General features: G+C 41.1%; 2 protein-coding genes across 3 annotated transcripts; both read right to left on the reverse strand.

The window, feature by feature from the left end:
* Positions 1-831: 831 nt before the first annotated feature.
* On the reverse strand, positions 832-15442 carry LOC135492278 (tetratricopeptide repeat protein 17-like). Of its 2 annotated transcripts, XM_064778641.1 has the most exons (24): positions 15329-15442; positions 14160-14419; positions 13046-13157; positions 12078-12304; positions 11238-11385; positions 10855-10994; positions 10321-10630; positions 10065-10181; positions 9744-9862; positions 9252-9438; positions 8791-9102; positions 8152-8421; positions 7755-7950; positions 7116-7436; positions 6082-6201; positions 5846-5896; positions 5525-5610; positions 5169-5336; positions 4774-4993; positions 4458-4587; positions 3939-4173; positions 3546-3665; positions 3149-3292; positions 832-2816 (listed from the first exon to the last, which is right to left on the reverse strand). In XM_064778641.1, exons 1-24 carry the CDS (start codon positions 15440-15442, stop codon positions 2667-2669), a joined length of 4257 nt encoding a protein of 1418 aa, XP_064634711.1. In that variant the 3' UTR covers positions 832-2666. The 2 variants fall into 2 exon arrangements, with proteins under 2 accessions (XP_064634711.1, XP_064634712.1); XM_064778642.1 differs by lacking the exon at positions 7116-7436.
* Positions 15443-16593: 1151 nt separating this feature from the next.
* On the reverse strand, positions 16594-21891 carry LOC135492529 (uncharacterized). Its single transcript, XM_064779046.1, has 12 exons — positions 21660-21891; positions 20985-21132; positions 20738-20788; positions 20363-20535; positions 20034-20142; positions 19797-19895; positions 19404-19497; positions 19003-19077; positions 18637-18725; positions 18192-18423; positions 17767-17906; positions 16594-17389 (listed from the first exon to the last, which is right to left on the reverse strand). The coding sequence occupies exons 1-12, from the start codon at positions 21886-21888 to the stop codon at positions 16594-16596; spliced, it is 2235 nt and encodes a 744-aa protein (XP_064635116.1). The 5' UTR covers positions 21889-21891.
* Between the last annotated feature and the right edge of the window lie 902 nt (positions 21892-22793).

The following is a 22793-nucleotide window of genomic DNA, read 5'->3' on the forward strand; positions in this document are numbered from 1 at the left end:
CAATTGAGTCTTGTATATGCGGGTCTCCCTCGCCCCTCTCCGTTACATACCTGAATGTAATATGTACATTGATGATGTCAACATTCACTGCTCTTGGTCCTAAATCTGACATATGATCCTTCTCTTGTGATTGATTTGTCTGCTACATTATGAGATGCACAGTGTGCTGTTAGTCATAATCAGAATCTTTGGTACTGTCGAGGATCAATCTGAATGAATCAATTCCAGTGGGAGTTGCCGGGTCCTGAAGACCCTGGTTGTGACCAAAAAAGAAATGTAACATCCCCATGATGTTTCCTAAACGAGACATTCCCATAACTGAATGTCTCTTGTGAATGCACCCGCGCCCAAGATCTCAACATTCGCTGCTCGTACGTTGTGCTGGATGTGACAATCCATGACAGAATATGATCAATCTCTTGTAATTGTCATATCTGCCCAACTATGAGATGCAGTGTGCGGTTAGTCATAACCAATGTCTTCGGTACTATCACAGGTCCTCCTGAAGTACTCCAATCTGGTTGGGCTGTGATGGTCCCAAGACATTGGTTGTGACGCCAGGAAATAATGAATATCCCACTGGATGTGACAAACTGTTCATGAATGGGATGTTGTCTCTCTTAGACAGTTCGCTTGTGGCATTTTTCAAAGCATTGCCTCAAACAAAATCAAATTTGTTTTCGCTTACTAGATGTTCCCTTTGGTTGTACCAGGGAACATACTATGGAGACAAAGGCACCACTGCCACAATTTCACAACCCTCAAAGTGTTTGAAAGTCTGATACACATTGAAATTGACTGACAGTCCTCTAATAAAAAAGATTTAGTCAATTTTCTGAAGAGAGTATAAAAAGTTTATTGTGACTGCATCGAAATTACATTTTAGACAAGATGAAAGTGACAGATTGTTTCCTTAACCAAACAGTTCATCACATGATTTAAATACCAATAACAGATTGCAGACTTAGAACCAGCATAGTTTTAATGCTGCTGAAATGATCTTCAAGACAGCCTCACCATTTTGGTGCTTTCTTTGGAAGAAAATTTCACTATCACCCCCTTAGGCTCACATCAACATGTTCCGAGACTCGTCAGATTTAACATGATTGAATTATCTGAAAACATATTTCCAGCTTTTTACACTCATCTTCTCTTGTCCTGACACTTCATACACTGTAGCCGTAGGTGTCAGAATACCAGGAGGCCGATGGAGGCCACTAGATATGAAACATCTCTCCACTGTAAATATTTTTGAAATTCTGATTTCTAATTCTGCCATTTGTTCAACATAACTTTGTACTCTTAGTGTCCCTTTATCGCCAAATTATCAATCACATTAGGCTTAGCCAACGTTCTACAAACTACAAACAAAGGACAAAATCCTCTATACATTTTCAAGTCAATGCACATATTGTGGAATAGAAAAGTATCTAAATGAATACATTGAGTAACCAACAGTATTTTCTAATGCCTACATGTGCACCATTTGAAACTAGCTGTGAAATGTGTCTTGAATACACATCTACCTTCCCACTCCCAAAACATTTTAGCACATTTTAATAAGAACTGCTGCTTGTCTCTAATAGTGGAACCAGTGGAACAAAACTTCCAAATCTTGGATATTTTATGAAATATCTAATATTATGCGAATAACCATACCCTCTGGAATAAAATATTTATTCAATCTATTTTACTTAAGCTTTCGCCAAACGTAATTAAATATCTGCAGCACAACTAAATTTACAAACATTTTAAAACATGATCCTCTCGATATGAATCTGACATAATTCATATCGCCTGTTAAATAAAATAAACATAAATTAAGTACACTCAATACAAACAATAGAAAATTTGAAAATAATTCCTGGCTCACCTTTGTTCTCTTCTACCCAATTGATTCATTAAAGAAAAAATTCTTTCTACTTCGGGTGAGAATTTGAACATGGCACCATCACCAGCTTTTTTGCATAATCTACAATACATAGGAACCGAGGAAAGGAATTGTGGTGCTGATCTCCAGGATGATACAGCACCCACAAGTTTAAGTCTGTCTTTTATACACACATAGGCATATCACAGGTAAAAATAGGCTGCTACGCGTTGCTAAACCAGCTTATGCATGTGCACACAGCATACTGATGTACAGTGAAACTTTGCCTTCAGCATGAAATGAAAATTTAGAATCTTGAATCTGGATCAAAATACAATGTATTAACAGGGTTTCCTTTTACAGTAACACAACAATGATCATAAACTTGAATCTGTTATCTGTACATATAAAAGCTGAAGCTAAATCTTTGGATTGAGCCCATCAGATGCAATTGAATTAATGAGTTTCTCAATCTGTAACCTGTGTATGGGCCAAAGCTCTCTCTCATTACAACACGATCTAAGCAATTGTGGCACCTTTTTCTCAATATATTAACATTATGGACAGCATTTGAGAATTTCCCAAAAGAGGTTGAAACCTGTACCCTATCATAGGTATATAGACCACACCCATGTCATAACTGACCTGAGCAGGTTGAGACAAGAAGCTGAAATAAAATGTCCTCATATTTCAAAGGGTTGAAAGCCCTGTTTTAGATATCCCCAAAGCAAATTGAATAAAGTCTCTTTGGAATAGAACAAGTACTTGGCATGCCGGATGGCATCCTTTGCTATCCTTATCCATTTTTGCGGTCCGTTTTGTATGGCTGTGACTCGCTGAGAACCTTATGGCACTGGATTGAGCGTAGGCGTATTTTGGCTGGTTCAAAGTGAGATTGGAGACCCAACGTCGATTCATAGAATAGCGTCGCTTTTTGAAGATCACCCTGAAAAAAGTGGGAAAGGGTTTTAGTTTCTGCCCTGATAATCCAAGTTATAGAACACAATTCATTTAGAACAATGCCCAAGACAGATCAAGTATGTCATTGAATGAGCTTTTCGACTTGCATACAACAGAAAACGCAGTACATGTACTTCAAACATTTTTGATGCTACCCTGTTTGGTCAGTCTTTACATGTCATGGTTACAGCCGGTCTCTGGCTAATCCTCTCATGAGTAGGAATACTCCCAGAAGAATAACACCCCCAAGTGCAGAGTGACGCTAAAGAAGATAAAGGTCAATTGGATAGGATTTGATGAAGTAGAATCTGCCCTTACCTTCGCTGCATAGATATTGGCCATCGTGAAATGAATGACTACAATTTTTGGTGAGACATCCAACGCCATGTTGTTGACGACAATGGCGTCATTTAGACGTTCTGCTCGATGTAAAATATTGGCGATGCTGACAAGGGACACGTCCTGAAAATAATAATAAGAAATAAACATGAGTTACAGGTACGCAGGGCACATAATCAGGTGTGTCTCTTGGAAGTACCATGCCTGTTTAGTATCTGGGTCCTTGGGCAAGACACCTCGATCTAAATTGTTTCTCTTGCACATGAGTATCGACGGCTTCTTGTCTATAATACTGTGGCTGTGTTACTGTGAATGATCTAACAAGATCAAGTGCAAAGAAAGATTACGGATAGTTCAGTCACAACAGCTATCTTACCTTAGTGGCCAGAGGTCCAACATTGAGAGCCAGCCTCAGACAGTCAATGGCCTCCTTCGGTTTACCCCTAACACGCCAATATAGAGCAGCCATATTTGCAACAACCCATGAGGTAGAATTCTGGAATGAGGAGATTAACTGTTTACGTAAGTATCACATTTTACACAACTTATCCAACAAACAAACCAGTTTCAATAAAAGCAAACTATTTCATTAAGCAAACAAGGCAAAAGTCTGCGGTAGATGGATTTCATTCCACAGATCAGATTCAAATGCAGGAATTTGATAAAATCTCCCCCCCATAATTTTTCTTTTCATTTCAATCCAGTGTAGTCTAAGCAAGTGTTTGTTTCTGCAGTAACAGGCACCGAGTGCCAGGAATCCAACTGTTACCTTTTTCAAGGCATGAGCAATTCTCGCGGAGACATCTTCAAGAGTCGCTCCCTCTCGTCCGAGTTTCTGCAGCACTTCCTTTAGACCGTATTCAGCAGAATAATTGAGTTGTTCCCGCTCGGCCACCCCTCGTAGGTGATCCAAGGTCCGTGCACTCCCACCAAAGTCAGCGTTACAGAAAGGTTCTGCTTTCATGTAATTTTTAGTTGAGTTGAAATCAATGTGTTTGTAAATGCTGAAAACAAACAATTCAATAAAGATATTACTTGGTGAGGGATGAGAATTGCTCTTTTACAATGATTTGCAACCCAAGATAAGAAGACTGATGATGACTGTAACTGGGTATGGTGATTGGCCTCTTGACCCCAAACCGAGATTCTGAGCCATAGGTCTACAACAGCCCCCCCTAGATATTAGCTCTTGGCCTATTGGCCACCAGCACAACAGACTTAAAGTTTGTCTTGACAAGCTAAGCAACATGGATCAACAACTCACAATATGATAAACTTTCTCACTTACTTGACTCCTTTAGTACTAACGGACAGCCAGGTGCTTGTGAACTGTTTGAGGTTCATGAGGACATTTCCCTGACATTCATCCAAGCTCGGCCATGACAGCAACAGACGATCAGAAACATGGACAGAAGTATCTGAAAGAGAGGAAAGGAAGTTCGTTCTTTTACCTTTTACCACCAAAGAGATGATACAACAGGAGAGAATTTTGAAAAGGAGGTAAAATTTAAAGCCCGGGAGTTAGGGGATGACGACTTCTACCTGGGTAGAATTACCTACCACACTAACGCACAATTTGACTAACAAACAAATCTATCACTTACCAGGCAGGTCGGCATCTAAAATCTCAGGTAACTCCAACACGTAGTTATAAAGTCTTGGCTTCATCTTGAGCGGTCTAGGAATACAGTCCTCCTGCTTGGCATCTGAAGCAGACGCACTGGGCTCCTGATTCGCAGGATGATCACAGTATGTAGGATATGGAGGACGCACCCTTGCCTCCAATTTCAGCAGTTCGATACGAAAATCGTAAAGTTTTTCTTTCTGGAATTGATGAGGAAGCAATTGTTTTATTATTTTTGTTATCTAATAACCCAATGATTGACTGGTAGAATAGCATGTCAGATGAGGTCTCTCCACGTTATCCTACTATTTAAAACTATCTCCACCTTGAACATTACCGACCACAACACGAGCAGCAAGTACCAGCATTACCTACCAGTTTTCTCAGCGCTCCAGTCTCGCAACCCCTAGTCCGGACGCCGTCAGCAAACAAAACACAATCAGTAGGACCAAACGGCACCTCAGTGTCTTCAGAGAAGAGTAAATGGCGTGAGATCTGATCACCTGACTGAGACAACTTGATGTGGGGTTTGCGACCGCCATACTGAAAAAAAGACAGTAGAGTACATCAGGTGATATTGTAAACCCCAAATTTCCACAAGCAGTTTCTTTCTTTGCGATAGCTCAGGCAAATGACTGGAGAAACTGGCTGGATGCAACTCAGTGTTCTCCATGAAAAAGACGAGAACAAAATTGAAGATGGCATGAATATCTTTTACAAATCGTACTCACCTCAAAAATAATCCTTTGGCATTCATCGCCCTTGCAGAATCCATACTTTCTATACAGCTTCTTGAAGTCAGTTGCAGTCGCTTCATCTGGTAGAAGAAATGGAGATGTCATTATGTATCTTTAATTTTTTTCATGGAAATCCAAATTTACGCCATAGTAGTCAAAGTTCAGCAGAGTTAAATCCAAAGATTTACAGATGAAGAAAGGTTTTTAAATGTCATTTACTTTGTATCATCACCATAAATTGCAAAGGAACTGTGCCAAAAGTGCATAAGCGTACGAATGCTTGAAGGCAACAAAGAAACGCAAAATAAAACCTACCCATCGGAATATGAAGAACTTCAAACTCATTCTCCATGATCAGGGTGACGTCTACAGAAAATAGGACGAAGATAAAATACATAAACTTGTGATGAGACAACAACAAAATGTGCTGAAATAGTTATCGAGGGAATTTGCACCTAAACATCTCTACATGTAAAGCAAGAATATTGGTAAAAGTCAGTTTAGCAACAAAGAAATAAGTTACATGAGATATTTTTAGAAATGTGATTTACCGAATGGTTTCACTTGATCATTGGGAAGCGGTTCGATTGGTTTGACAGGAATGGATGTGAAATCATCTTCAAACATCTCACTGGTGAAGTACGGGTTATCCACGTGGGATGAAGCGACACCTAGAATGAAACGAGACATGAATGGCACTATTGACGTCGCCAAATTTTAACATTATTGAAGATTTCCCAACAACTGTAAACTCGAACTTTTTGTAGCATCTGAAGAATTGACCCCAAGTCTAAACAGCTGTAATTTTACCCTATTCAAGCACAAAGAGGATACATATATCCAAAATTCAAATGGGGGAATGTACCTTACCTTAATGCTAGCGTATCCCCACACAAAAATTTAATACCAAAGTTTACAATCAGCCAAAATAATACACAATGCACATATCATACAACATTATTGGAGTCTTTTAAATAGAGAGTGAATACAGCAGGTGCATAAATAAAACAACACCACCCAATGACAATTAAAGACACCAACAAATGGTTCTAGTGTGAGGGGGGGATGCCATTCAACAAATTACCTAAGCTATGACGAAATTGGTTTTGTTTTTGACATGTTATCAGTGCCACCATTATCACGTTCTCTCCTACTGAACACTAACTCTTGATCTGGACTATTTTCAATCAATTTCATCAGTCATATCTAAACAAAAACATGGAACACATCAAAACATATTCAGGACTTAAGACTAAAATCATCGATAAAATCTGCTCTGACAGTCATACAAACACCACTAAAAGCAAAATAAAGTATCAAAAAATCACCAAAGAATTGATAGCAAAAGTAAGCTTATATTCAAACACAAGGCAGCAATGACAAGGAAATTGAAAATCAGAACTAAAGCATCTCAAATTACTATAAATTATCACTAAACCTTTGCAGTTTTTCCACCACCAAGTTGCAGAATCTGCACAAAATTTTTCATATTTGAAACCTTCGCCCAGAGAAAGTAGACATACCATTCCATTATTAAAGAAACCAGAGAAACTACCTCCTAAAATCAAACTTGTAACTTTCATACCCAATGCATCTGCTTTCTCCGTGTCCACCAGGTAGTTTGCATCCACCATGACATTTGGTGTCGGAGTTATAATAGGAGTGGTCCTGGGAGTTGGTTCTTTCAGTTTCTGAGGTTTCAATTTAGGCCTTGGCGGAGCAACACTAGGATTTCTAACCTCAGCTTTCTTTACAAAAGCATTCTTTTTAGTGTTTTTAGACTTATTAACTTTGGCATGAACAGGATTGGGTTTCGTTGGCTTTTTTTTGGTTTGTGTATTTTTGTTGCTGTTTTTACAGTTACAAGAGCAACGGCCGGGACATTGTGCCTCTGGTGGTGACTGTCCTGTTAACACAAAATGTGAAGCAATGTTGACAAATGAAATTAAAACCACATAAGAACAAAACTGAGTCAACAATGTAGAAGCTACCATAACGTAACACAATTAGTAACCAGGCATAAAAATGGTTCGTGCAGCAGCGAAACTACCACACTTTCTCAGAACCTATGTATGCAAGTCAAATGGAATCAGACTGCTAGGCATATCAACTTTTTGAAAATTTTGGTCGAAAAAACAAAGTACTTCCAAAGAGTGCGCAGTTTCAGGCTTCATTCACGACATGGAGTTGATCTTGATTAAGCCCAATACAGTACGAAACTTACGTTGGCATTGTAGGCTAGTCAGCTCCTCAGCACAGCCCTCAGGTGTTACGATCCGAATCGTTTCTCCATTACCACCCTCACAACCCTCGACCTTCACTTGGGATGCGGGACACATTTGAGATGGACTGGAAGGACATTGCCCCTTTGCTTTAGCTCTGGTGCGGGTCTCATAGATACAGATTTCCTTACCATTCTCCTGTAAATAATCACTTCGACATTAGAAGGCAGACAGCTGAAACTCGGTGTATTGCTTGACACGTCCCTCCTTCTATTTACTTGATCAACTGTGAATGCGACCAACGCAATTGTTAGCCATGGACGATATCACGGGTGAACAAACTAATTTGTGTTTAAATGGGAACTAGTAAAACAAATGGAAACATTCAAAGAATCTCACCGTTTTACAGATTATTCGGCTCTCAGTCTGATGTGTGTCATCCTCCTGCACCTTTCGTTGACATCTTGGGGTCTGCGGATGCTGGTCCGCCTCATCAGTGGAACTCTGCTGCGCTTTCTGAAACTTGAAGTAACATCTCATTCCCTTCAGCAGCATAATGATGTCCTGGCTCTCCGGCTCAATTTCTAATGCTTTTTCATAATGATAGGCAGCACCACTGAAGTTGCCTTTGGCGGCATTGAGATTTCCCATCAAATACTGTGCAGATGGCTGAAAAACGATAATTTTGCTGAAGATGAAACAGGAACATACCATACCGACAAGCACCAACAAGGGCAAAATTAAGCCAATATTCTTTAAACATACCTGAAAGAGCTCACTAATACCACAGACCGAGGGCTCAAGCCATGCATAAGGCAAATAACCTAGAGCCTCTGATTAAGTAGGAAGCCTTCCTGACATTTTTGTACCCTTTGAACATGGCCATCAAAAGACAGGGATAGCCCCCAATCTGTATTCGAGAAAGCATTGTTTTACTGACCTCTCTTTAGGTCAACCCAAGCTTGTTTTCATGTAACAGGTTACAAGGATTTCCTTATTGAATGGGCATGGTGTTTCCCTAATGAACCTTCCACTTACTTCATAATCACAGACAGATAGCGCTTCCTCCAAGACTTCAATGGCGTCATCAACCATGCCGGCCTTGTACAGCAGATTTGCCATATTAACGAGCGGCACATCTCGTAGATTATCTGGGACAAACACCAACGCCCGTCGCAAGCACTCGATCCCCTGGTAGTGGTTCCCTATTATACGCCAATACAGACCAGCTAAATTATACAGGATCCAGCTCGGGCCGACGTTCTTTTTCAAACTTGACAGGATCCGCTGTCCAATTTCCTCTTCTGTTGGGTCACCTGTGGCCGTTTTGTCAACCAAGCGAATAAGGTGCTGTAATAAAAATGTTTGGGTTCAGCACTAAGTTAAAAATAAGGTTCATTGGCAATGTAGTGAAGCAATTGAGCTATGCAGCTCTTCATATACAAGTTTTGAAGAAACAAAAATTAACTCGTGAGCAATAATTTTGTCTGCAGACTCACCTCTTTGATGGATACATCAGGAAGCCTACTCGGGGCTCGTGCTCGGTCCTTGATGGAGAGCAAATGATCAAATGACTTCTTGCTTTCCTCAATCTTGGAATGAGTCAGGCAGACGGGTGGATACCATGGCAACGGATGCTCATCTCCGGGTTTCAGGTTGAGTGCTTCACTTAGAAGACCTCGCACCCTGAAAGGAAAGATGTGATTAGTTGCCAAATTTCAAAACCTTTGAAATAATCTGTTTGACATTTTTTAACAAGTTGTTTTCACTGCATGCCCAACACTGACACAATATATATCATCTTGGGCAAGTCACTTAACCTAAATGCTAGATACCTAAATAGTAAAGACAGAATCACTCAATAAATAACCCCAACCAATTCCCAAATGTTGAAGACACGCAAAAAAACCTCCACAAGAAGAAGAATGACCAGACAGCACTCTTTAGATGTCAACAGACCTTCCTGATCACCATAAAAACACACCACTTACTCGAAGCCCTTGTTCTCAGCAGGTAGATAAGTTGTTGGAAATTCATTCCAGGCAGGAAACCTGATATCACATTCATTCTGATTGGGCCATTCTGCCGACTTCCATGGCATATTATTTCCCTGAAACAGTAGCAGCAATGTGACCCATCATAGGACTGGTAAATTTTACAGATCGGCATTTTCTTTTGATATCTGTCTCTGAACTATATCAACTAGACAATGAAACTTTAAAACCTATTTTCTAGAAGAATACTGGTACAATCATAATGAAAAACAGCCTCTTTGATATCTAAAAATTTCAATTTTTTAAGAATGTCCTTACCTTTGGAGTGTCAGGCTTTTGTCTGCTATACTTGATCGGGTGGACAGGTTTGAAGTAATCGGTTGTCGGAGGGGGCGAGGTTATCATCTGGATTAATTCATCACGCTTCTGAGCTGCCTGAAAGTAAGAAAAGGAAAAAGTTAACTCGTTAAGTTGCCCAGATGTTAAGTTCTTAATGAGATTTATCATGAAAATCTATGAAAATCAAAATGTTTATATCATGTTCCTCAACATCGAAATGCTCTCCAAATCTCACCTCCTTTTTATATTTCTCCCTGCGCTGCCCCTCCGCTTCATTGAAAGCCACAATATCAAACTCCGGATGCACGATATTCCTCCGGCCCCACGTACACTTGAGTATCTTCTTTCCCTCCTTCGTCATCATGCGGCAATGTTCGCCGACCCCAATGGAACTTTCTCGGATCCGTTGTTGTTCGTAACCAAGACGCTGGTCGAGCTTCATATCCGATGGGGCCTGTTCACTTTGAAGTTTTGCCTGCTCCATTTGGAAGATTTCATGTTTTTCTTGATAGTCTCTCAGCTCATCTAACGTCTTCTGGAGAGATCTGAAAAATTGATGTAAGATGAATTATGCTCATGTTTGGTTCTAATTATCAACTGCTGGTTTTATTCTTTCACAAGTTTTATTGGAATTTTGAAAGGATGATCCCACTGCAGGTGACAAATCACCTTCTGAGCTATATCCTCCCTGCTTGAAGTATTTCTATTCTTGTACTGATACTCAGAGGGGATGACTGCACAGTGCACATCAAAAGCAATGTATTCTTACCGATGTTGGGCCTCTAATGCAGCCTCAAGTTTCTGATGACACATCACAGCATGCTTTCTTTTAGCAGCAGCTTCAAACTCGGGCTGAATCTTCAACGTGTTGTCAAAACATATGATTGATTTGTTATAATCTCCAAGTACCTGAAAACGGTAGAAAACATGAGGTAACTAAAAGAGGAGACTACAAGAAAACCACAAACCTGTACCACAAGAAAACGCCCATTTTAAAAACTCTTCTAACACTGACGCAAGTATGCATCATTCCGATGATTCCTTGCCGTACTGTACAACTCAAAACTGAACTAAACTTTTCTTCCTTAGAATGTAGGATATTTCAACTTTGCGGCCAAGAATCTAAGTGAAAGAGGGGGTGAATATGCTTACCGCATAAATGTTTCCAAGAGTGAAATGATTGACGTTAAGTTCTTTTGATATATCTAGTGCAGCATGGACGACAATGGCAGCCTCGTTTGAGAACCGGGCACGATGAAGTATATTTGCCAAACTGATCAAAGCGACATCTTTATGCGTTCTGGAAAGCAAAACAATAAATTCTATATAAGAATCTGCTACCGGATCAAACACATTTGACAGCTATTCATTGCTTTGGAATTTTTTTTCTAAATCAACTCCAAATTACAAGGCACAACGAACACTGCAAGTGTAATGACAAAATTTGATCTGCGCCATGGTAGTTTCCACTAGTTATACTAGGGGACAGCAGGTGCATGAAGCCAGACACTCTGGTCAATAACCTACTAAAATAGCCCCAGCCGTGGGCTACCTGTCTCAAATACAATATCAGCCTACTTCTTACCTATAATTAAAAGATTAAGCCAGTGATATCTGAAACCTGCCCCAAGAAATATTGCTACTGTATAATTGAGAAACTGAGATAATGTTTCATCAGATTTGAAGTGGATGAGATATGGCCACAAAACCATTTAAATCAATATCCTATATCAATAAGAGTCACCCGAGTAGTATCGATATACGTCATCTTATACTACTTTCATGCTATAGATCCTTTGACATTTATCAATTATTTGTAGTTATAGCATGATATTTTTGCACTCTAAACCTAAGGCAGCAGATTCAATGCAAAACTGGAAGAGCCTACAACGCAACCTTATACAATTCATAGCCACCTTTTTTGTTCTGTTATAAATTATACTCATTTTCAAAATAAGGATCAGGAAAAAAGTTCCCATGAAATCAACTCACCTTGGTGAAAAGTGCAAAGCCCGCCTCAAACATTCTATGACCTGATAAGGGTTGCCTTTTATCCGCCAATAGAAGGCGGCCATATTGTAAAGGACCCATGATGTACGATTTTTATCCAAGGCCTCGCATATAAGATGGCCATAGTCATCAATGTTATCACGAAAGGTCAGAGCATTTTTCAGGCCAAGCTCTGGAGTGCCCGTCAAATTTCTCCTTTGTTGTACACCCTGCAATTTAAGAACATTGTCAAAATTATAATTTCAACCAGTATTCTTTTAGCATGGCCCACAGGCACAAAGACATCAGTTTATCATGATATCAACTTTTATATAATATCGATACAGCTAATTTGTACATACGCCATTGAAAATTGGTGAATTCACCAGTCTGAATAGTGAACAGCCACCTAAGTACATGTATTGGTTGAAATCATTGTCAGCAAGTACAGATCTCATGATGACGATGTGATGTGGCACATGTGCCATATTGTATTGGCCAACAAGATTTGGCCAACGTGTACAACAGACATAATTCTTTTATTGATCTAACAGGATGAAAAAACCCACCATCTGTGGACGCAATCAGGATAAGAGTTTATAAAATTTTATGTTCTGGTAAAATCTGGACATAATTGTCTGCATGCTGATGACAAGATTGGCCTGCAACACCTGTTACACTTGTATGGGGCAGTGCATCCCTTCGTAAAGGATAAGGACTAGGAACACCCAGTCAAAATGCTTCCATAGGTTTCTAGAAATTATATTCGGGTCCCTTGTTAGAATCTCCAGCAGGCACAGTCCCCACCTCAACAGGCAGAGCTTGTCAAAGGGATTGAATATCTTGGACTGGAGCCATGTGTGTCAAGATGTCAAACGATGGCAGCATCAACATGAGTCACTATTTTAAATACCTCACCACGCCAATTTGAGTAATTCTTTGTGGAGAAAGCTCCCAGGACTCCCACTTACCTCTAGATGTTCAAAGGAATGGATGCTATAGTCCAACTTTGTTTTATCACTACATGTAGGCTGTTTTAGCTTGGATGTGGGCCTGGACTTCAAGTCTATATGGTCCTCAGGTCTGGAAAGAAATCATGTGTTGTATGATGATAAACACAGGTCAAGCACCTTGTTGGGTAGAATTTACATTGGACTCAAATCCTTGAGGGCTGAATTAGGAGATGCTGGCTGATCTTTGTCACTTTTGATCACAATGATTTTAAGTCCCCAATCTTACATGTCGATGGTGTCAATGAAAGCATTGTTTTATTGGCTTTTCTTTGCTTTTAATTTGGGTCGCGCAAGATATGAGTATATCTCATTTATCTAGGCCTATGGTAGATCCTACCAAGTGATGAATCACCTAGATCGCCTCCTAAGTCATAGTGGAATAGTGCATTACCTGGTGCTGAAGGAGTGAATGATGATAGGTCATCTGTATCGTCTCCATTGTGTTCAATTGATAGTGGAGGCCCAGGTTTTAAACATGAACACTAGCCATTTATATAAAGATATATACAAGAGCAGGAATATTTCACTCAGAAAGAGCTCATTCACGTAATTAGTACACTTTTAATGTATTCCATAGTTCAGCGACCTGACAAGTCCACTTTGAAATCTGACTCCGAGGCTGAGACTTCAACGATGGATGCAGTCAATACTTCCCTGCAGCACCATAGTTTTGCTGCACAGTGTACACAATGTGTCTGTGAATGATAACTTATTTAATAATTCCACACGCTGCACTTCCTGCTGCTGGTTTTAATAATTTGTTCGAAAATGTTGGACTGGATTCTCCCCTAAAGACACAATTGATGCAGTGCATGGGCAAATAGACAAGTCAGCGTAATTGGCATTGGCACTGATCAATACCACAAGCAAACATGCGATACGTTAATGAGGGTCTGTTGGATGAGACAAAAAGCTGTGGCCCCTTGTACCCGAGTGTCTACGCCAGGGCAAGTAAAAGATCGCACATAGGTGGACTGTGGACAATAGCCTATAAAGGACTCCATACCTCTGGCAAAGATTCAACAGGGTTGCCGTACCGGTAATGATGAGGATGATAATGTGGTTGTCCTACCTTATGCCTTTGTTCTCCAATGGCTGTACGGTACTGATATAGAGGTCAAACTCTGGAAGTGCTTTTCCAGCTGCCTGACAGTCAATATCACTCCGATAAAATCTTTGTTCCAACCCCACATCACGGTCTTCATTGCTGTCAATCACCTCTTTACGAGTGATCAGCTCATGCTTAAGGCCCTCTACCACCTGTGCCCTTTCTTCTTGCTTTATCAATGCGACAAGGTCGTAGGGACGTCGCATACTCAACACAGAATCCAACTGGAAGAAGAAACAAACAAACAATAAAAGAGGTTTCCAATGTAAAGGAGGTATTGGTCAGGAACTGTTGGGGAAGAAGAATTCAAAGGTTCTAGAAATACAACACATTCTGACATTTGATCACCTAGCAGTATCACTGATTCAAAGATGCAATATTGATTCTTTATTTTTTTACCAACCATAGTCTGATACCGAGTGGTAGTAGAATCAAATAGTTAGGATTTGCTTGACGTTTTCCCTGATTAACTTGATAAAACTGCTGTTCAGAAAGGACAAACCCCGGCCTGGCCCTGGGTCAGTGGTACAGTACATGACCCACGGGGGATTACTTGATCTAAGTCTGAGTCAGTGAGTGATATAATCATGACTGACAGAGATCGCCATCTACGCACAGACCACTGGGCCTGGCACTGTACACTTCCAACACTTTTACACCGGCCGCTATAGTTGAGTTCTCATGACAGTCTCTAGTCATACAGTAGACCCTGATAAACATGTACACACCACCATTCATGCCAAGTGGCATGTACACGTCACTGTTTACATTTTTGTGTAATTAATGATATACATTCACTGACAGAGATCGCCATCTACGCACAGACCACTGGGCCTGGCACTGTACACTTCCAACACTTTTACACCGGCCGCTATAGTTGAGTTCTCATGACAGTCTCTAGTCATACAGTAGACCCTGATAAACATGTACACACCACCATTCATGCCAAGTGGCATGTACACGTCACTGTTTACATTTTTGTGTAATTAATGATATACATTCACTGCTCAGTGTCAGTGTCGTGATGTGCAGCAATGCACTGAAAAATTAATGGAAAAAAGTAGCAACCAATTACACCCCGAATTTCGGAGCACATGCGTTTCTACACTTTGCAAATACGACTGGTTCATTACCTGATGTTGAATTCTTCCATCTTCCGTGACAATCCAGTGTGTCGATGCTTGCAAAGGAGGCAAATGTCCCAAAAACATCAGCAGTATGCAAAAGCACAGCAACACTACCGCCATGTTGTTTGATCTGAAGCTAGAGGCACTTGACACGTCACTTCCGTATCCGTTTCAGAACGCGCACTTGGCAAGCGCCGAATGGCTAAATCGGGCGCGGTTCTTTTGAAATCAGATAGCGGCACGAGTCATGATTCTTGAATTAAGACTCGAATTAAAGTTCGATTACATTTTTCAATAGTTCCTAACAAAGCAAAAGTCGAAATCTTTTGAGAAGACCGGCAGGCATCAATTTGAAGGGTTGCGCACAGACCGTCCAGGACGTCGGCACTCGTTAAAATGAGACCCTACAATACATGCTCCTTCATATCAGTTTTACATTGTACTCGTGTCGGCTCCCCATCCCCTCAGTACGGCCAAAAGGGAATGAAAGACTCCTTAAATGGTCAATAGGACAAAATAATCTGTTGCAATATTTCAGTCAAGGTTCTCGAGTTTTATGTAGACCCACATCGTGACAGATCAAGCACCCTGAACAAGTCTCAACCGTGCCATATAGGTGCATACGCTCCGGAATTGTAGGGAAGATTTAAGCCTGGACCAGAGCTTTCAAATTATATAAATCTTTAAAAAAACACGTAGAATAATATGTAAGTAAGTTTATTAAATTCAACTATAAACATTCCGAATCTATGAAGAACATGAACATATTGGTAAGAAAATAGAAAGCACAAAAGTGCAAAATCTTATGTCAGTCGTCATTCTGACACTACAGAGAACGAATTAAAATGTTATCATGATGGTTTCCCTACACCGAATCAATAGTATAATCGAATATCTAAAACGTATTTATAGTGTATAGAAGTCCGTGATAGTATATACAACAATTTACCAGGTGGGTATCTCTACCATCGGAGGACAAGCATAATATACATACAAAGCAATACTGCGGCGAAACGGGGCGATTCGAGTCAAGATACGCGTTTTGTCCGGTGGGTATGTTCATGAAGAACATTCAACACTAGCTCATGCCCCGCAAGACCGCCATCTACGCTTGGAAGACCACGGAATAAAAACTTGCATAAATCCGTGGGTTATTTGGTCTCGAAATATGAACTGTCCCTATCGTCGGCACATACAATTAAGGACTGTCGCCGGGGTTGGGTAACACATTGAGGACTTCATGACTGAATTTAATTCGTTCATATTTTGTCTTACAGGTGGGTTACAGGGAGATCATCATTTGAGTAACTGGAGACGCTTGCATTTATATCATCATTGCCCGCCACAGACTTGAAAATGTCATCAAAATCAAAATCATTGTCTTTGGTTTCGAAATTGCCGGTCACGGACAACCTGACAGACCCGTTCAACTTCTCCGGGACCGGCGGTGGAGACTCCACATCTTTCTTCGCGGCTCTGTCTAGCTCCTCTTCGATGATATCGTTCATGCGTTTGGCACTGTCAACATTGTCGTAGATGGGGTCTGTGTCCTTCTCTTCTTCCTCATACAGGTCACTGAGTGGTCGATGCTTCACTGATTCACCGAACTGCGTGATTTCATGAGGCGTCAGCTCCAAGGATGTCTCTCCTTTGGGTGCCTCGAAACCGCCATTCACCATCCCTTTCATCATACTTTCTAACCTTGGCGACTCAACCTGGGAGATTGTGCGGCCCGTGTTGATGGAAGTACGCCTCGAGGTTGACTGCGTGTACGCCTCATTCAACAAGTTCGCGTAGAACTTATCTTTGGTGATCGACTTGGAGACCTTCTTGTTCCTCTCAGAGAGTTTCTTGTAGAATTCACAGAAGACGTAAATCAGGACGAGCAACCCCACGTACGAGAACCATAGGATCCATATGATTTGGTGGGGAACAGCCAGCAGGAGGCCAAGCGAGATGGTCACCAGTCCACCGATGAGGCTGATGCGGCCTGTGTATTTATGGAATCCGTCCCACATAGATCGTCTGGTACTTTTGACTTCACCTGGTCTCGGATCTCGTGGTCGTCTGAAAAGAAAGGAGCAGAACTACTCATAAGAATCGGACCGAGACAAAATTTCGAGACATGATCGACGTTAAAAAATTATTGACGTTAAATAGCAGCTTTGCATTCTTAACGAAGCTTTCTTATCAAAAGCTGCAGTCAAAAATGGAATGAGGTATTCGCTGACTTTCATCAAGAGGGTTCACCAAAGTTCTATCGGCATTATCCCACAAGTGCCAGAAATCCCATACTTCAAACCGTATAGTCTCACATGAATTCCGATGCATACCTTTGGTTTTTGCGGTGCCATGTCACCGGAGATTACCTTCTCTTCCTTTGGTCGTCATTTAATAATTTCGTGTACATCGCAATATCCCAATTGCAATAGAATATCACTTACATTATTACTCCAATTGGTTGCATGATGCCCAGGATCATGACAATGATACCCAGCATCCCGTGCACGAATTGCAGATGTTCTCCCTGGACGGAGAAAAAGGCCACAACGACACCAGCAACGGTGCAGACGAGACCCGTCACCTGCAAGAAGGTTAAAATGGAACATAGGGTAACACAAAAATGTCACTTATCACAACAAAAAACAGCACTCCGTTTCTTATACAAGATGGCCGCCACAACAGCCATTTTGGATCCACAAACATGGCCGCCACATCAGCCATCTTGCTGTTACCATTCAGTTACGATCTCGCCTGAAGCATGGATTTTGAGAAAAAGTTTTAGGCTGAAATTGATGTTATTCTGTAGAGTTCCTGTTCTTGATAAAAACCAAGACTAGTATGTTGGAAGGAAGAAGTCGAATCCTACCTGACAAAACTTGTGAAGATGATACCAAAGCGGCGCCTTTTCCCTAAGATACCGAGCAAACAGGGCTCCGATCTGGAGGAAGAATCCCCAACCAAGTGTCATCAGAATCCCATGGAGGAGAATGAGGTTGACGAACGACTTCCCGTAAGTCCTGCAGTCCGAGGAGATTTCTGCTTTGTCTGCGAAGGCAGCGTCTCCTCGAAGGAGCCAGAGGCCGTCTAAAATGATGCCACTGAAAGAGAGACGGTTTTTTATGATCAGTACTTAATTCAAACATTCAAAACTGGCCCTCTGTATGCATCAAATTACGGGCAAGTTATCTAAACAATATACCAGGTTGGTGAATTACGTCGCTTTGATTTATAACACAGAGTTAGTTTGAATTCCTTATATTTGCAACCGCGCTATATAACACGATAAAAAGATTCACCATGCCAATGCTTACCTTGAAACTGTAGCGCCACCAAACATATAAATACCCTCAGCACCGGTGGCCATAGCAACAGACATCCTTTTCGACGGTATCTTTGAGCCCTGGCAAGAAAAATGACAGAAAAAAATTCAGATGTGATGAGAGAATTCATTTCAAGGCAGGAATAAATTGGAAGAACTTCTCAAATTATTTCTAGCAAACGAATACGAGACGGCGAAATGGAGTCCAAAACTGGAGGGTATAAATACAAAAAAGGTCGCTGTCGTCTTTTCTTCCATTTGTGATAAGGATTTGTAAAGGGCCAGAGATCCTTTTTCCGAACAAACAGCTACTACATATTGTCTTAGTTGACATTCAAAATAAAGATCAAGCGCTCACTGTTGCTTTCCTCAGTGTCCACAGTTTCGTGTCAGGATTGAAGATTGCCACTTCATCGTCTGGCGATGGTATCGTCTGAAAACAAATCGGTTAAAGAATTGTTTAAGAAAATGTAAACGCCTCAGGTGAATACTATTTGAGAGAAAAACTTCTAGTGTCTCCTTAAGAAGCTATGTAACTCTCGGTTTGAGCGCTTTTTTGACGCTTCTTCGCCACAACCAAGCAGTGTTATCTGGGTACATATGATTTTCTCAATGTCTAACATGGCTATCGGTATAACTCTTCGACAGAAAGATCTAAATTGCATATTCTCCTTGCTATAAGTGAGCACCATTAGAAATAATTCGGTGTAATTTGGTAATCATGTACAACGTTCATCCGGGGCTGGGTACTATACTTACAGCAAGAACCTGTTTGCCCTGCTCGTCGCCGCCATAGACAATCACTCGTCTCTTGCCCTGGACGTAGGGAAGCATGGCCATAGAGGAATACACCCTGTCGAAAAAGATCAATGTAAAAACAGTAAAAATCAAGATTCGTGAAAGATGACTGTGGTGATATATACCTTTATGTTATTTATTTATGGTACTACCCTATACATTAACTTTCTACAGTTTGAAACATCGAATACCGGATTCAGTCGTGCGCTCTTCCCCTCGCACACCTTACATATAAAAGCTCGGTTATGAATGACGAGTGTTCCACTAACGTTCAGGATGGTAAACAACGGTCATGTTGAATCTCGAGGGCCAATATCTAGTTGATCTAATAAGGCGGTTACTTTATAACCTTACCTTGGCGGAGCACAGTTTGGTAATTGTTCCCATGTTCTTCTTTTGCCGTCGAAAAGCCAGGAATCTCCACTTGGACAGGGACCGCCGGTTTTTCCACCGCTGCAAAAAGAAACCTCATAATACAATGTGATCTGCAACACTAACTGTTAGCGTCAACTTCTAATTTGGGCTTAACTGAAAGACATTGCCCTGGCTAATCCTTCTGCGAAACAGATCCCATATATGTCTGATTCCTACCTAAGGCAACCGCCAAAGATGAGTAATGTGTCTTCATCGACCATAGCTGCGCTGTGTTGGTCCCTGGCGTGAGGGTAGGCTGGTGAGTACGGATGGGTGTCGTCAAAATCTGAAGAAGGGAATATTATATGGATGGGAGTCTTGGCACAGTTTTGTGTACAGGGTAAATATTGAACTGTACTGTATGTATACGGCTTGGCACAATTATCAGCTGGCTAACAAGAAGGGAACCTGTATGGAAAAGGAGGCAGCCTTGCACTCTTACTAGCTCGGGGGGGGGGGAGCATTGACTACAACCTGTGCATCATGGAACATGTCTTGCTACTCACCTCTGTACCACGAAGATTGCGTGACGTCGTAGGAGTAGACATCCGAATATTTCTGTGAGCCGGCTCCGAACGCAACGAAAAGATGTGTTTTATTTTCAAATATTCCGCCAGCTGCTCCGCCCCTGACGGCTGGCTTCATAGCGTTGCCGTAGAGAGATAACCACATTTGATTGCTGAATGAGAGAGGAAGGAGATAGATAGGTTGAGTAATCGAACGCGTACGTCAAAGTGTACCTGAAATATGTGTCCGTATTTAGTATCAGAGTGCTTGCTATTGTCACAACGTTTATGAATGATACTGGCAAGCAGTATTGTATCGCCATTTCGGACCAATTGGTAATTAGATATGCTAATGGGAAGTAACTTTAAACTTACCTTAGATATGATGGCATATCTCTCGCTGGTAGCTCTCTCCAGTAATCATTTCTGAAAATCAAAATGTTCTTTAAAACAGGTTTGCGCACAGCAGGGTTTGCGGTCTTTTTGGTAGACGTAAATCAGTTGAGATAAGAAAAGGAACTTGACACCAGGCAGATTTCGCAATCCCTACGAATGACCGACAATACGAAACTGCATCTCGAATATCATTGTATTGTTTTTCTTTTGCATCCCTCACACTTACGCTAGATCTAAACGCCAGATGTCGCTGAAGTACGTGCCATCGGCGCCCACCCCCATCACCACGTAAAAACTGTCACCAGAAATACCATACACGAAACTGTGTCTGGCTGCGGGAGATCTGAACAGGATGAATTTTGTACTCCATCGATCTGAAATGATATCAGCATTGGTGAATTACTGGATATGCGCCCTTTAAAGACAAAATACATTCACGGGGGTGCAATTTCTGTCCGGTACTGTATTACAACAAAACGTGTGGTGATTGTAGTTGGAAAATTAATTTAATGAAAGGGCTAAGAGATTTAGAAAATCCCAGCAAATGTTATAATCCATGTTAAATTCAATGATCCTGAGATTTGAAGGCAGGCACAGTCGATTGAGAATTTCTTCTTTCTATTGACTAGTTAAACACTGATTATAGCGGGTACACATTCCTACGAAATGTTAAGCCAAACAAGGTCCTTAGTGGGAAGGCCTATAGTCTTGCTATGCATTGCAGAGGGGCTACTTGCTATGCGTTGCAGAGGGGCTAATGTTTGTTTTTATTCAAGCTTTCCTTTAAATTGTTCCATATTTTGTGGGAAACTTACACACGAAAATGGGGTTTTTCCCGCAACTTCTCCACCATAAATCAGCATGCCTATAGTTGCCCCTTTAAGTTAAAGAATCAACTTACTCGTGTTTAAGTTAAAGAACCACAGATCGTTTAAGAGTTCATCTCCTCTCCGCCCTCCGAACAAAATCAGTTGGTTCCTCTTTCGGTCGAACGCCAAGCCCGCGTCCCTCCTGCCTTCAGGTCGGGTTGCTCCCAATATCGTTATCTTCTCCCACACCAACTGAGCTGAGGTCTGCTTTACAATGATTGAGACGGCGATCAGGATGGGCAGGATGCTCTTCGGAGTCATTTTGTGTCTGGAAAGAAATGACTCGGTATTGTTTGGAAAAGGCCCAACCAAGGACTTAGAGGACAAATTCTTAATTTGTGAGCTAGTTCAACATTCAGGAGATCAGTTGTCCCATATTTACACGTACATTTCGACATTCCTTGATCAGATCGGAAGACGTGTTGTACACATGTGGTTGATTGTGACTTTGTCCTTCGAACATGCAATATCTCAGTGCATGTAGAGATGTAACATGATGTTCCCCGAGTCAGCTAACGAGAGTGCAACAAGGCCACCTCCTTTTCCAGAGAGGTACCCATTTATGGACACCGAACGATAGCGTAAAACCGTCCTTTTTCCATACATGTTCCCTTCCTGTTGGTCAACGAACGAAAGCGCATATGCAAGCATGGTCCCATCCTTTTCCATACAGGTTCCGTTCAAACGCACCTGACTGCAAATGACTGCATCTCTACTTGAAATAATTAACTTTCTGACTTTTTAAAAATCTTAGTCGGGTTCGTGATTTTGAACCTGAACTCGCAAAGATAAAGTGATATGTAGGATGGTTACCCTCCTATCCATACCCTCGCTCGTCAATCTTCGTTCGTATGGCATGGCCGATTACGAAACCTCCCTATTTTTCGAATGATGGCCCTATGATTAACCTTAACGATTTATCATTTACTTACAAAGGACCTCTTACCTTTTTTTCGAAATTGATCAAAACAAGTAAAGAGTATTCCTCAAAGCGATATATATTCCGAAATCCGTATGCAACGTCCGACCATCTGCGTCAAGGCGTTACATGTCCAATATCCTGAGTGTATTGGGCGTAACGAAATCAGCCATGGACATTCTAAAAGCCACCTTTAGAACTGGTATTGAAAACCAACGCATTACGTAATGTTAGGGTAGGCTATAGA

This window comes from Lineus longissimus, chromosome 8, assembly GCF_910592395.1.
Source record: "Lineus longissimus chromosome 8, tnLinLong1.2, whole genome shotgun sequence".
NCBI lineage: Eukaryota > Metazoa > Nemertea > Pilidiophora > Heteronemertea > Lineidae > Lineus > Lineus longissimus.

Excerpts from the sequence above, each read along its gene's own strand:
- LOC135492529 (XM_064779046.1), bottom strand. The coding sequence starts at position 21,888 with ATGACTCCGAAGAGCATCCTGCCCATCCTGATCGCCGTCTCAATCATT. Across the intron at positions 20,143-20,362 it reads GCAATCTTCGTGGTACAGAG|ATTTTGACGACACCCATCCG; the intron begins GTGAGTAGCAAG and ends TCCCTTCTTCAG. Across the intron at positions 18,424-18,636 it reads GGTGGCGCTACAGTTTCAAG|TGGCATCATTTTAGACGGCC; the intron begins GTAAGCATTGGC and ends TCTCTCTTTCAG.
- LOC135492278 (XM_064778641.1), bottom strand. The coding sequence starts at position 15,442 with ATGGCGGTAGTGTTGCTGTGCTTTTGCATACTGCTGATGTTTTTGGGA. Across the intron at positions 4,994-5,168 it reads CTGGAGCGCTGAGAAAACTG|AAAGAAAAACTTTACGATTT; the intron begins GTAGGTAATGCT and ends CATCAATTCCAG. Across the intron at positions 3,293-3,545 it reads TTGGACCTCTGGCCACTAAG|GACGTGTCCCTTGTCAGCAT; the intron begins GTAAGATAGCTG and ends TATTATTTTCAG.